Raw genomic sequence first — 15,270 nt, 5'->3', positions numbered from 1 at the left:
CTAATGAGACCTATTTATGGGTTGCAGGAGTTGGTTTTGACAGAGAGGCTAGTATACGCTGCTCTCTTGTTCACTCACAATCTGTACTACAGCGGAGACGAAAGTTGAGGAGGAGGAAAACCATCTCTGGCATCCCCAGAAGAGTGCAACAAGAAATAGGTGTAGTATAAATACAACTCTTCCATAGATAGCTTTCTAACCAACTTAAATTGCAGGGTTCTTGAGCTGGTAGCGGGCATTCCAAAGAAGCAAAACCCTGTAAGTGTAACTGGTTGTGGAGTTTGGGAACGGTGTGTTTTGTTTTTTTTTTTATTTACTGCAGTCAGCAAAGCTATATTACTCCATATGGCCTTGATATACTGGGGGCCTTACTGAGTAATATAGATGTACATGTTCAACTCTTATTGTGTAAATGTTAATCAGTTGTTTCTTTTTTTTCCATTTAATTTTTGTTATAAACCCATAGTTGCGTGCATAAAAAGTAACTAGATTAAGTGAAAGTTTTTTCTTGTCTGAGGGGATCTTAAGGTAAAGAAATGACAGATGTTGCTCAGCAAAGTGATGAGCTGCCACAGCTCACTCAGATATCAGTTGGATATCCGCATTAGAGACAGCTGCTGGTGCCCCCACTGAAAGCTTTGCTAAAAGTTCCTTTTCTTTGTCACGCTTGTCCTCAATTCTTCCCCTGCATTCTTTATTACCAAGAATATTTGAAATCAAGCAGCTTACCTCACCTTCTTTTTTTTTTTTTTCAGGTGAATTAGGAGCAACTCTGTTGAGGGCAAATCAAGTGTAAAATCAGTCTTAAAACAAAAATAAATGAACAGGATCATTATTACTTAATGTTCATTTGAACCTGAACCCGGCTCTGATACCTCGGTCGGTTGCTGTGAAATTTAATCGGAAGCATAAAGAATGTGTTTATCATAGGGAATAAGCAACCAGAGAACCTATGAAACAAAGATCCTGTTACTGTGCAAATATTCTTGGTAGGAAAGAAGCGGATAATGGAAATTCTGAAAATGATATGTAGTTAAAGTGGAATTATTTTTAGAAGTTTATAGAGTGTTTTGTCAGGCAGCTACTCCTGAAAGCTGCCTGCAGCTACTTGCAATACAGTGACCAAAAAAATGAAAAGTTAATATTCATCTTAATATTTACCACAGCAAGATCAGCTCTACGTGAGATCACATTGCAGAAATAGGAGAACTGATATCACATTGCAGGACTAGGAGAATTTCCCACCTCACTGGGATGAGGTCTGCCTTATATACATATTATAGCTGAGTTAGGTTTGGTACACCACTCAGCAAGATTAAATGCAGATATGCTTCTTGGGTTGCTTTGTGGGTCGTCTCATGTCAGGACGTACAAAGCGGTCTCTCACCCAGCTTTACGTGTACCCTAGATTCGGATGAGTCGCCAGTGGCAAGGGAGCGCAATGTGATTGTGCATGCCAACCCGGACTTCTCCAGTGCCAGCAGCCGGCGGTCAGGGACCAGGGACTCGGAGTGCCAGACAGAAGAAATCCTTATCGCTGCTCCCTCCCGGCGCCGTATCCGCGCACAGAGGGGGCAGAGTGTGGTCGCCTCCCTCTCACATTCTGCTGGCAACATTTTGGTGCTGGCAGACAACGGGGATGCTGTCTTCACTGCTGCTGTCAGCAACCGCATCCGATCGCGAAGCCTCCCTCGTGAGGGAGCAAGAGCCAGCGAGGGTGACACAGCTGCTACCACCAAGAGTTCAGCGTACGAAGCAGAGTGCTTCCTAGCCAGCCAGGAGAGGCACCCAAAAAAAGGGAAGGACGTTCTGAGCAAACAGGGTTCACAAGAGCACCAGCCCCTGGGTTTAACTTGTCCTCAGCACCTGCACAGCCCCGAACACAGCATCGGTGAGAGAGGGAGGTCACGACTGTCAAGGATGGCAGATTCAGGAAGCTGCGAGATTTCATCCAACTCAGACACTTTTGGGAGCCCCATTCACTCCATCTCCACAGCAGGAGTCCTGCTTAGCAGCCACATGGATCAAAAGGACGATCACCAGTCCTCCAGTGGCAACTGGAGTGGAAGCAGCTCCACATGTCCCTCTCAGACATCCGAAACCATTCCTCCTGCTGCCTCTCCACCACTGACTGGCTCCTCACACTGTGACTCCGAGCTGTCCCTCAACACCGCTCCCAATGCCAATGAGGATTCAAGTGTCTTCATCACAGAGCAGTACGGTGACAATGTGGACAAGGTCAGAGGCCACAGGGCAAGCTCTTTCACCTCCACTGTAGCAGATCTACTCGATGACCCCAACAACAGCAACACAAGTGACAGTGAGTGGAACTATCTGCACCACCACCACGATGCATCCTGTCGCCAGGACTTCAGCCCCGAGCGCACCAAGGCTGACAGCCTGGGATGCCCGAGCTTCACAAGCGTGGGCACATATGACAGCTTCCTAGAGAAGAGCCCCTCTGACAAGGCAGACACTAGCTCACACTTCTCCGTGGATACTGAAGGATACTATACCTCCATGCACTTTGACTGCGGTCTCAAGGGCAACAAGAGCTATATTTGCAACTATGCAGCTGCAGGCTCTGAGAGCGGCCAGATGGCAAGCGTGACCTCCAGCCTGGCTGACTGCACCTGGCAGGAATGCATCGGTCACAGGAGGCAGGGACGGCAGGGCATCTCTCTGAAGAAACCAAAGGCAAAGCCAGCTCCACCAAAACGCAGCTCATCTTTAAGGAAATCTGAGGGCAGCGTGGATCTTCCCGAGAAGAAAGAACCAAAGATTAGTGGTGGGCAGCACACGTTGCACACTGCCAGGGAAATGAAGCTGCCACTTGAGTTTTCCAACACACCTTCCAGAGCAGAGGCCTCTAGCCTGCCACTCAAACCCGAGCTGCCCTGGGTGAGCCAGAGCGATGGTGGCATGAAGGATGCTCAGTTTGATACAGCTGACATGCCATCCTTCAAAGATGAAGGTGCTGAACAACCTCACTATGCAGACCTCTGGCTCCTGAATGACTTGAAATCTGGTGATCCTTACAGGTCTTTATCTAATTCGAGCACTGCTACGGGTACCACAGTCATAGAGTGCATCAAGTCACCAGAAAGCTCAGAGTCTCAGACATCCCAGTCTGGGTCGCGGGCCACCACCCCATCCCTGCCTTCTGTCGACAGCGAGTTTAAACTGGCATCTCCAGAGAAGCTGGCAGGGCTGGCCTCACCCTCCAGCGGGTACTCCAGCCAGTCGGAGACGCCAACCTCTTCCTTCCCAACCGCTTTCTTCTCTGGGCCGCTGTCCCCGGGGGGCAGCAAGAGGAAACCAAAAGTACCTGAGAGGAAGTCCTCACTCCAACAGCCGCTCACTAAAGATGGCACCATGTCTGCAAGCAAAGACCTCGAACTCCCAATTGTACCTCCGACCCATCTCGACCTAAGTGCTCTTCACAGTGTCTTGAATAAACCGTTTGCTCACCGGCACCAGCTTCACGCCTTCAATCCCAGCAAGCAGAGCACAGTGGGGGAAGCCCTTAGCCCTAGCCATCCCTCTGCCCTTGCCATCACCCCCTCCGTCCTCAAGTCTGTGCACCTCAGGGCCATCAACAGGCCTGAAGAAGTGAAGCAGAAGGGCAGTATTCCCGACCTGCTCTGCATCCAAGAGCCCGCACTGGTGGCTGGTGATGTTTCGCCAGGGAAAATGAGGCCACTCCCTGCCAAGAAGCCAGTATCACGGCAGTACTCCTCTGAGGAGGCCATCATGTCATATATTGACTCTTCCCCAGCAGAAATGGGCCCTGGGAAGCCATCTTTAGAAAAAAGCTCCTCTTTCAGTGGACAGAGTAATTATGAGCCGGAAATTGTACCTTCAGCAGGAGTGGCTCTGGTTGAAATGAAAACTGTGAAGGACCAAATAACCCCAGCCGCTGAGCATTTGCTAGACAGTTCTCTAAATCAGACCTGTGCAGTTTCTACAGAAGGATTTCAGAAAGGCTCAGCTCTCCTCACAGGTGATCATGAAGCAGGGAATGCAAACAGGGGAGCAGAACTGGAGAGCCACCTTGAGCATGCGCAGGCCCAGCCTGAGCTCTGTGGCAGTGAGCAGCAGCTGGAGCTCGGCATGGCGGGTGACAGCCCCGCTCAGGCAGAGAGAGCAGATGTCAGTGATCAGCTTAAGCACCAACTCGATTTAAGCCACCACGTGCCTGGGAATATCAGCTATGAATCAGAGACGGCAGCAGTAAACTTGCTTAGTGAAGCCAGTTGCAAGCAGGAGAACATCACATCAGGTATTCCTACCAGAAGTGCCTCTGGTACCAGCAGGGCAGATGAGACAGCGGGTGGAACAGAAGAGCCATCACTGAAAGGTCAGTTGGGTCCTCTTTTCTGTGCTGCAATTCATTCTGTGGCGGGGGGTGTCACTGACGTCAGGATGAAGGACTGGTGCCCTGGAGGTGTCACACAGCGTGACAGGCCTCAGTTAGCCCTCCTGGGCTGACGGCACAGCACTCAGGGATTAGAGGATGAAGTCTGTATGGTTAGCAGTGGCCACCTGCTTACACATGGAGCTTATGCCTTGCACTAGCTGTGCTCTTTCAAAATACAGCACTTGTCTGACTCTAACCATGGTTTCTGTATTTATCTCAGAGTCTTCTCCAAGCGACGACTCCATCATGTCCCCACTGAGTGAAGACTCTCAGGCTGAAGCTGAGGACGTTTTTGTGTCTCCCAACAAACCTCGCACTACTGAGGACCTGTTTGCAGTCATTCACAGGTGAGCTAACCTTCTTGCAACTATGAACTGCAAAAGCAGCCATCCTTTCCCCACCTGCATGATCATCCACTGCAGAATAATTATCTGATGGTTAAACCCTGTCTTGACCCCAGTTGTAGCTATTGTGGTGATATAACCAAGGCATGAAGAAATATCCTAGCCAGCACTGATGCTGGATGAAACGAAGCCTCATTGATGTCTCGCCTCACAAGTATGGGGATGAGTTAACCCTCCTCAGATTGGGCAAATTTGTAATAATTGGCACATGGTACAATAATCATAATCTAGACTCAGACTTAACCCAGAAGATCAGTCACTCAGACCCCTGGAGAAAGATGATGGTGGAAGTGTCGCTCGCCACCCAGGCTTTACCATCCAGTTGTGTTTCTGGACTGAGTCCCACTTACAGCTTGCTGCTGCTTGATTTTATAGGCAATATTTCACATGCCATTATGCTTCCATGTTTTGTAACATGTCATCACATTCTGGCAACCTGATGCCTGGGCACTGATGAGTCTGCAGGGCAAATGTTCATTTCACAGTACCAAAAAGGGAATGATAGTAGTAAGGGTGATACATCTTACATATTATGGCTGTTTACATATTATGACTGTTTGCCTTATAAAATGATGTTTGTGGTGCTAACCATATTGGCAGGGGTCAGGAGTAGCAGGTGCTGGTCATGTGTGCGTTATGAGTATCGTTACAGCATGTGCAGGATGCTTCACAAATAAGATCAGGCTGCTCTAACAAACATCCCCAAAGGAAACTCCCCACACTGGTTCCTGTATGCTGCCCACCAGCTCTATTCTTATGAGTTGCCATACTAAGAATGAAGAGGAGGCATCTCTTAAAATTCAGACTATTTTGCATTCAGTTGAAATTTGCGATCACAGCTGAAATCAAAGATTTCTAATAATGATCAGATTATTATGATTATTTGGCTAACTTGGGGGGACTCTGCAGGCATCACTGTCTTTATAAAGAGCAGGTTGTTCGTAAATTGTTTTAAAAGAGCCAGGTAAGATTTAGAGAGACTGTGCCACAGTGCCTCAATCCTTGTACAAGAGCTATTATGCCTTTAAGTGCTGTCAGTCACTGACAGCCTGATATTTGGCAGAGGGATTAAAAGAGACCACGTTCATTTGAAAGCATGGTGTATCTGTGTAACTCCAGACTAGTGGGAAGCGTTCTACAAAGACTGCATATGAAGGAGTGTTTCTTTGTATTTTTACAGATCAAAAAGGAAAGTTCTTGGGAGAAAGGACTCTGGAGATCTGTCTGTAAGGAACAGACTGAGAGCTTCCTCTGGAACTAGCAGCCAGCTGCCCACCAGCAGCACACTGCCCGCCAGCAGCACATCACCCGCCAGCAGCGCAGGTACTCCCATGAGCAGTCAGAGGTCTCCCGGACTGATATACAGGAATGCCAAGAAGTCCAACACATCTAACGAGGAGTTTAAACTGCTGCTCCTTAAAAAAGGCAGTCGGTCTGATTCTAGCTACAGGATGTCTGCCACGGAAATCCTGAAAAGCCCTATTCTGCCCAAGTCTCCCGGAGAGCTGACAGTGGATGCTTCCCAAAGCCAGGACGAGTGTCCCCCAGTGACAAGCCCTGATGCATCATCCCCATTGTCCCCCTGCTCACCGAGGGTCAATGCAGAAGGTTTCTCCTCCAAGAGCTTTCCAATGTCAGCATCTTCAAGAGTGGGGCGCTCACGGGCGCCGCCAGCTGCCAGCAGCAGCAGGTACAGCGTGCGCTGCCGGCTGTACAACACACCAATGCAGGCCATCTCAGAGGGGGAGACCGAGAACTCAGACGGCAGTCCACATGATGACCGCTCTTCTCAGAGCTCAACGTAGGCTCCAAAGACTGCTGACACCATGTGAGCTGAGTGAGGATGTGAATAGAAGAGGCCAATGCTGTAGCAGTCAAAACAATAATTGCAGGGCAATATTGATGCTTAAATGTGTTTGTGTTCATAGGACGCTGGGGAAACAGAGGCCTACGGCTGTAGCTATTTATGACCTTACATTTTCTAACAGTAGAAAGATAGGCTATGTCTACTCTGTTTTCCTTTAGCTTCATTTGGTTTATCCCACTCATTTCTGTTGTCACTGTGTATTTCATGGCTATACACTTTTCTCAGAGTTCAAAGTGACTTTTTGTGGGTTTTTTTTTGTTTGTTTGTTTTTTTCCAGAAGCTGCCCATCTAGAAACAAATCCCTCACTGTAGTGCTTCCCTAGGAAGAAAAATAAAAAAGCAAACGCTCTCCAGGATTGGTATTTTTCTACACTAAAATGAGCTGAAACAAAATTTAGAAGAAATTAACAGAGCATATGTAAATATCATATTTTTGATAAAAATCTGTAAATAGAACTATCAAAGAGTGGATGTGGTGAACAATTTCCTGCATAACAGCTTTGTTTATAGAAGACAAAAGGAGTCAAATGTAATAACTGTATTCTGTGAATACCATTTTCATATCAAACATAAGTTCACGTGGCCACCAACAACCACTTTCGGTGCCATAAGCCTCAAAGAAGACACTTAGCAGTCAAAAGGAATTCTCCACTTCAGCTACAAATTACCAGCTGACTGAGAGTGGATTGAAGTAACCATTTGTCTTTCTAGCATAGCCCCAACAAGCTAACTGAGAAGTGCAGCTGTGAGTTTTAGCACGACCATTGGTTGGGAAGACAGGTGTGCTTCTGACAGAACAAAGTCATTCCTGACACAAAGCCCCAAACGGTCTCATCTGGTGGTGCCCCCGGGTCTTCGTGCTAACAGGGATTGATTTAGCAAGAACAGACACGAGGAAATAGTACTTAGCTTCATATTCCTATTAGGCTATTGGGATACATAACACAGTCATAACCTGGTAAAGATAATCTTTAAACATAATTAGTTTCTGGTTCTTAAGGGAAACAAATAAATGATAAGCATGCAACAAGCGCTTTCAATTTATCAGTAAATATCTGCGATGAGTTTTCAGTGAAGCTTTCTCTTTGTGCTGATGAGATTCATGCTACCTAAATATTTACCAAAATGACACTGTGAAAATGTAGCTGGGAATTAGGTATGTGTATGCATTATTTATATTCACTGCGAAACCGTGAAGGGGAAAGCTCTGGTTTCTTGTGCCAGCCACAGACGTTTGGTTTTCGTCTGGGTTCACCAGAAGCATGCAGCAGGGTGGGGGATTGGGATGGGCTGGGAGAGGAGATAAATCAAAGCAATTGCTTTGATACAAATGAAGGCAGGGAAATAAAAGCTTAATTACTTGAAGTTACTTGAATTTTCTTGTCTTAAAACTGAAAGGATGCGTACTTTTAAGCTCAGCCCACAAGTTGCTTTATACTTTTAATTTTTAAATGAAATACAACCAGTTCTTGGTCTTATTCTCCTTTGGGCCGCCACTGTTTTCACAGCATAGCCCAACCATGCCGCTCAGAGAACAAGGCCCTCTTTGTCCAAAATTTGTGCAGTTGGTGTCAAGGAATGCCGCGTTGCAACACCGAAGGCTCTGGGTTCGAATCCCCCCTGTGGCGCAAGTGGTAGAAGTGCCGCTCTGCTACACAGAGGCTTGAATCCCCGGGGGTTGGACTCAATGATCTCTAAGGTCCCTTCCAACCCACACGAGACTGTGATACTATGAATTGCTGTAGGAAATGCTTTGGAGTGGAGGAACAGAAGGGATGTTAGTGCAGAGAAATAGCGCAAGAAGAAAGGTGGTACACAGTAGGACAGATTGAACAGGACAGCAGAAAGAGCATACTTGGATCCTAAAGAAATCAACTCAAAGCTGGCTTTAAGCAGAAGTAGATGATAGGGAAGTGGAATGTATGAAATGGGTTTTTCCCTTTTTTTTTTTTTTCCTTTTAATCACGTAATGCATAAAGCTTAAGAGTTTTAAAAGCGGGCAGATCATGTTTTGAAGAGGAAGGTTCTTATGATTTTAAAAGTTTGAGCAAGTCAGAGGGGTTGAACAAATCCTCAGACGTATTTCCAATAAGGTTTATATCTCATTTGGTCTAGTGTACACTATAAAATATGTAATTCAGGGTATCCTACCGTCTTCCTGTGTCTGCTTGTGTGCAGTATGAGAGTTGGAATTACTATGCGAGTTGGAATTACTATGCATGTGGTATGTGTGTTGAGAAGAGAGGTAGTAAATCAGGGCTCCAAAATGGGGAAGTCTGAAACAGTTTTAATAAGGGCAGGTGGAGCAAGGTTTTGGAAACAAATGGCTAGTCTTATTAGTAGCTTAGTTAAGAAAAGGAGCTGAAACACAAGTAAAAGAGTGAAGATTCTATGGAATTGCTTAGTGTATAAAACAACACTTTCTGGAAGACATGAGGAAGCTTTGATACTAAGAGAAAATTCTTAGTTTGGCATCTTGAGTCATTTTCCAAGGAAGTTTTACCCAAAGCACTTTTATAAACGTTTAACCTAAAAGGCGTTACGTATGTTTAAAGAATCATTCAAAAACTGTAAAGAGAATACAGCTGAGTTGACACTGGTGGTACACTTTTTATTACCAACCAACAATTTAACAGCTGCCATTTATCGGTATCTAAGCACTAAAAATGAACTGTGAGGCAGTATTTCATGTACAGAATGGGCAGAGAACAGGAACATTGTATATCTTGAAACAGGGTACAGCACATGCATTAGGCAACCAGTGAATCATCATTTCAAACTATGTTCTGTTGCTTGCACTGATGTTAAGGAAATCACACATATATTCAGAAAAGTAACATTTCCCCCTTTTTCTTCTTTTTCTTGTGGCAGCATAGAGGAGATGGAATAGTTGTAGCAAATAAAGCATATACGTGCTGTTGCCAAAGGTCAGTGATTGAGTGCATTTGCTGCAGTGGTGGCAGATATAGAGAAATACTGTAGGTTATGACTTAAAGAATTTAAAAATTTAAAAAAAAAATAAAGAAGGTTACAGTGTAACTATTTTGGTACTAGCACCAGTTCATGCTGGCAGAAAAGACAATGGTTTATGGACTTGCATCCATTTTGTATTTTTGTAATATTTGTAAATACAAACTTTTTAAATTGTTGCAAAGATGGTTTCTTTTGTAAAATGTTTCCAAAGTTTACATTAAATCCAAGCCTTTGTATATTTTAGAGCTGTGCAACACTTTAAGTCTTGTATTTATTTTTAGTAAAAACGGTGACAGTTTCATTGTGAACCCCTCTCAAAAAATGTGTTGGAAAAGTTTGATTACCTAGAAAGTGTGTACAGAAACTGCAAATAAACGTGACTGCAATTAAATCACACCTTCCCATTGTTTGTTCAGAAGCATGAACTCTTATCTACTCAACAAGAAGTACAGTATTTCCAGAAGTAAGACTCTGGGCATCAAACATTGCAAACTAATCTTTGTTTTCCCTTAAACTCAAGTCAGTTTGGTTCCTGGGAGATCAAGAAGCCTTGGCCCAGAAGCTAGGTGCTTTAAATGTTCTAAAATTGCATGCCTGCAGGTGAAAGGGAAGGGAAGAAGCTTTTGTTTCCTCTGTCATTCTATCAGTAGCTTTTCTACCCTGTATATGAAGTTCTTAAAAAAAAAAAAGAAAAAAAGAAAATAAAAAGAAAAAAGAAAATGTGCATAGAAAGAAAAGCTGAAAGACAGAGTTCTAGTGCCTTAGTGTGGAAAAAAAAATCAGCCTTGGGGAATGCAGCTGAGCTATCTGAAATCGTGCCTTGCAAAGATATAAAGATTTCCCCATGGGTGTGGTACTACAGTAGTCTCCATTTGGGAATCAGTTTACGTAACATTCACTTTAATCAGATGGTCAAGTATTAAATGGTTACGTAGATCATCAGCTGATGTGTTATGCATCTCTTCCAATCCAGAAATACAGATAAGCAAGAACTGCAGGAAGAAGTTAGCCAACAGAGGCAGGCACAATCTGTTTCTTATCTGCTTGCTGCACGCCTATTCTTTTATGCTCAGTGAGAAGAAAATTAAATATTAGACTTCATAAGATATACCCATTGGGTTTTTTTATGTATGTGAAGTCAGCAACTTTTGCCTTTGCAAAATCCAGGCTTCAGCATGTACCATTGGTTACATATACATAGCATACCACATCCAGGGATAATATGAATCAGATACTATAAGCACCATCACTGCATACACAAGCTTTTTTCATGTTGCACCGTCTGGCTCAGCAGAGCATCCTATCATGCTGTCCAGGGAATGTGTGTGGGAAGACTAAGGAGTGTAAAAGGTTGTTTTTCGTTTGGAAGATAAAAAGGACATAGGTGTGGTAACACACTGCAGCAAAAACACTGGTACTTCCTCTGCAGAGTGCAATTCAAATACACACGTATGTAACCCCTGCAACAAAGCTACCTCCAGGTTTCACCTGCGGTATTTACAGAGGCTTGGCAATTCAGCCCAGATTCTGAGTCAAATGGGGTTCTCCTTGAACTAGCAAACATGAAGAATGTCTTCATTTCCATATCTGCCATACAAACCTTGTTTCAGAAAAGGGACAAATGTAAGAATTATTTTCAAACAGTGATGTTAGAGCCTGCTCTTGGGAGTACTTCCGGTGCTTTCATAAGCTGCTCTATGTAACACTTACGCACCTGGGAAGCAAAGTACTTTCCTGATGGTCTGATCACTGGATTACAGCCATCCATCTTCTCAATTTGCCTTTTCCTGGCACTTGGCTCCTCACTGCACCCCACAGCAGCACTATATGTTGGGGAGGCAGCACAGGAGGAGCACTGGGGTTGTGCCAGGCTGCTTTCCTTTTTTGCAGTGTGTGGGGCTGGATTCCCACTACCCACACAGGTAACCACTGTGCTATTCTAGAAAAGGGAAGCAATAGCCACAACTGCCATTTTAGTATCAGTTTCAAATTCAGCCTGTAAGAGTGCATCTTGGCAATGAGGAACACTCCCACTACCAAATCTCCAACACCAGCCCTTTCCAAGAGCCCATTGCACAGAAGCTGGATGACAACCACTCTGACCCAGAGTTATGCACACAATGCATGCCTGCACTGGGGCAGTGGTAGCATCATGAGTGGAGACACTTGAAAAGATAACAGCAGTTTCAGGACTGGGCAGCCACCCACACGGGTGTTTTGGAGCTTTTTTGTGAACATGGGGGCTTTTAGGTGCTTAAATGTGGCTTCCAATAATCAGGTACTTTCTAGATCATGGGTACGTCAGGCATCCCCAATTAGCAGAGTTACAATTACTCAATTTTATAAATTTTGTCTCCTAACTGCTATGCTGTTAGTTCTGTCACCTCTTGTAGCTCTGGGTCTGACCATCCCCCTAACGAGGCAGCTCCTGGGGAACAAGGTAGACAAGAGCTGGCTGCAAGCTTAGTGCTGATTTCCATTACGCTATTTGAATTGCATTAATTACATTTCTCTCCTTTAATTCTTTACTTGGTGACAGAAGCGTGTACTAGGTGTTCTGATTTCTGGATTAAAGTCAGGCTGACCAGTTGTCTACCCAGCTTGTCCCCGTTGTGTTCTTAACTACCAGCTTGACAGCATTCCCCTGAAACCTGTCTAGTGCCTAGCGTTATTTGTTATAAGAATTCTTCTGCACTTCTCTTAATTTCGGAAAAGCAAGTTATCCAGCTCCACTGACTGAAGACATCTGCCTTTAATTACTTCATTACGATCAGATAAGGTTTCGCAATGTATCTGGATAGACTCCTGAAAAAGAAAACAGAGGAAATCAATCCATATCCTCCAACACAGGCTCAAGGTCAGGATAACAAAACAGGTGAACAGCTAAACACAATCTTTCGCACTCACACACTTGCATTGCCATTTAAACTTCCCCAGAGTTGGAAAAATCAGAAAACCGCTATGAACATTAAAGCAAATTTATCCTATAAAAGGTACAAGAAAAAAAAGCTTTCTGATTTTTCCCAAGATGAATTAAAAGGGTACACAAAACAGCAATGTTCATGAAAGCATTATGAGTTGGTAGCTTTCATCCATTCTCACTCCCTCTCTCTCTCTCTCTCTCTATATATATATATATATATTTAATCAGAACTTTATCCAACTAGTACACGACTACTCACTCTTGCTATTTCACAATACAGTTGCAAATCATAAACTACTCTTATCAGGAAACAACTGCTTCTACAGCTCCCTTTACATTCACTGTGGGGGCAGAGGAGAGGCAGGAACTGTTCTCTCAGTCTCAAGCAAAGAGTAACAAAGACCACTGAAATACCATCTCAGCAAAGTACTTAATGAAACACAAAAACTGGCCTTCTTGACCAAAGCTACTATACAATTAAGAACAGCCTTGTTCTGTAGTAATGGCTTTGCAATATTTAGTGCGAGGCTATTTCTCTTTTATTTTTCTCAAATAAACACTGTGTCTACAAAAAAAGCAGTCACCCAATGAGCTTCCTGTGGAAATTCACACTGAGAGAGAAAATTGTGCAAGTAACATGACTGAACCTGTGGTTTGGCCACTTTGTTAACCAGTCACAGTGAATATGAGGCAGGTGGCTTAGATCTATTATAAGCCCCCAATGCCAGAAAAAGAAATCATCAGATAAAAGCACTTCCATGAATAAATGACATTCAAAATCTGTAGGAGTATAGCATTCAGTTCCTGACCAATCAAGATCATTAATATATTTAAAAGGCTGACACAGGACTATGATGTTATTACTTAGCATTCATCCATTTATATCTTCCTTTTAAAAGTACATCCTTTAGGTGTTCTTTAAAAGCCTACTGGGCAGCAGAAGAATTACATAAATTCTTCACTTGAAAGTAATGAAAATAAATGGTTTTATTACCACGTAAGAATGTCAAATCCTCAAAAAAGGATCATCTAGAATTTTTTCTTGGGCTTCAAGCTTCCACTGTTTTATTGGTTCTGGCAGATAATTTAAAGGTAGATCCAAAGCAAAGTGAATGAAATATAGACCATACCTTATAAGTACAGATGCCAAACCACAACATCCTAATCCTATGATCTGCTTCTGTGCATTTCACTTTGCCAAGTGAGCTGAACCATCAAACAAACCTGATCATGCGAATTTAGGCTGTAATTCCTGTTACTTTTGTAAACTCAAAGCACAAAACAAGTTCTGGGACCTATGAAGACAAGCATGTAAACAGACCTAGTTCTGAACATTGCTCATCATCTGAAACATCTAACAATACAAAGTAACAAGTTTCAAACCTGAAAAGAGGATCTTTCATAAACAGATAAAGAAAGATAAATTTAAGAGTTACTGGATCCAATAAAATCAAAATCTGAGTAACAAAAAATATGGCCAACAAATTAATTCCAGGAAAGATCTTATGGAAACAGATCCAAGAACAATAAGTACTTTGTAGATCAGGTTTTCTCACTCCTGGAATCAAATGCATTATTAGCTGTCTCCTTTCCCTGTAACAACATCCTGACTACCTCCACTTCCTTGAGTTTTCTTTTCGAATCTATCCCTCCTACCTGATCAGTAAGCCACTGAAATTATATTCATAGAAAAACAGAAGAGTATATATCACTTTATATCATCTAGACAAAACTTTCTGAAACAGAATGGTGCAACTCAAAACTGAAATTTTATGACCTCTAGTGTACTGGATAATTCCTTTCAATATAGCTTCACTTCCTAAAGATCGGACTCTCCTTGCCTCTTTCTCACATATCTCTCTTGTAAGCTCTTCCAAATACCACTGCCCCAGAAGAGTACAGAAATCAGATATCTGTACAAACTTTTTCAATGTTTACCTTCAATCTCAGCATTTCTTTATCCTTGTCCTGACTACTTCCTCTCCACAGCAGTATCTCCTATCTTTGGTTCCTTTACTTCTTGGTCTGTGTTTCTTCTCCCTGTTCAGCCTCCGTGGCCTTCCAAGATCTACTTATTCCAAAATTGTTACTTTCAGGGACTGCTTCCCAGGCAAATTCTTGCCTTGTCATTAAATAAATAAATAAATAAAAATGTTTCTGCAGAAAAAAATATAGAGAAAATAAAACTATTCTGAAAACAGATGGGATCCCTGTTACTTATGCATTCTACCCTCACCTCAAGTTTTTTGGGATGATGAAGCTCTTAGCTTAATCACTGCACTTCCAGACCTGCAGTTCAAGAAAAGCAGCAGCAGCAAACACTGACGTGTTCTCATGAAGAATCAGTTGCACAAGAAAATGGAAGTACAATACTGACATCATTCAAGATGGAGCTTGTAGATGTTTGTCCTCCACATTGCTATCAGTGTCAAAGAAAGAAAAGCTTTTTGACTAATCCTTCAGGTTTATGAGGAAATAAGACAAAGTCTATAAGCATTCCTTTCATATATATGTAATTCTTACACATCTCACATTAATTCTCACAGACTATATACATAGGTCACTCCAAAAGTAATGCCTCCCAAAAGTAATGAATTAATGCAATCTCATTTATTCCATGGAAATATAACCAGATATGGAAGTCTAGCAATAACATATTTGATAGAGGCAAATTCTCGAAGCT

At 43.2% G+C, this 15,270-nt stretch overlaps 1 protein-coding gene and 1 long non-coding RNA gene across 4 annotated transcripts in view; one reads left to right on the top strand and one right to left on the bottom strand.

Annotated features, from left to right (window-relative positions):
- The window catches only part of NHS (NHS actin remodeling regulator), a 236,338-nt gene extending 226,283 nt beyond the window's left edge, over positions 1-10,055 (top strand). For 2 of the 3 annotated variants that reach the window (XM_015885992.2, XM_015885997.2), the window contains 4 exons: positions 28-159; positions 1,409-4,360; positions 4,641-4,767; positions 6,005-10,055. In XM_015885992.2, coding sequence (XP_015741478.1) covers positions 28-159; positions 1,409-4,360; positions 4,641-4,767; positions 6,005-6,629 — 3,836 coding nt within the window. In that variant the 3' untranslated portion in view covers positions 6,630-10,055. The remainder of the gene's footprint in view (positions 1-27; positions 160-1,408; positions 4,361-4,640; positions 4,768-6,004) is intronic. The other variant, XM_015885999.2, reaches the window with a different exon arrangement.
- LOC116652462 lies at positions 8,632-15,182 on the bottom strand. The gene is made up of 2 exons (XR_004305481.1): positions 13,718-15,182; positions 8,632-12,469 (listed from the first exon to the last, which is right to left on the bottom strand). It is a non-coding gene; the product is annotated as an uncharacterized LOC116652462 (long non-coding RNA).
- Positions 15,183-15,270: the final 88 nt, after the last annotated feature.

This window comes from Coturnix japonica, chromosome 1, assembly GCF_001577835.2.
Source record: "Coturnix japonica isolate 7356 chromosome 1, Coturnix japonica 2.1, whole genome shotgun sequence".
NCBI classification, from domain to species: Eukaryota; Metazoa; Chordata; class Aves; order Galliformes; family Phasianidae; genus Coturnix; species Coturnix japonica.
The sequence above is the reverse complement of the archived record's forward strand: the minus strand, read 5'-3'. Positions and strand labels throughout refer to the sequence as shown.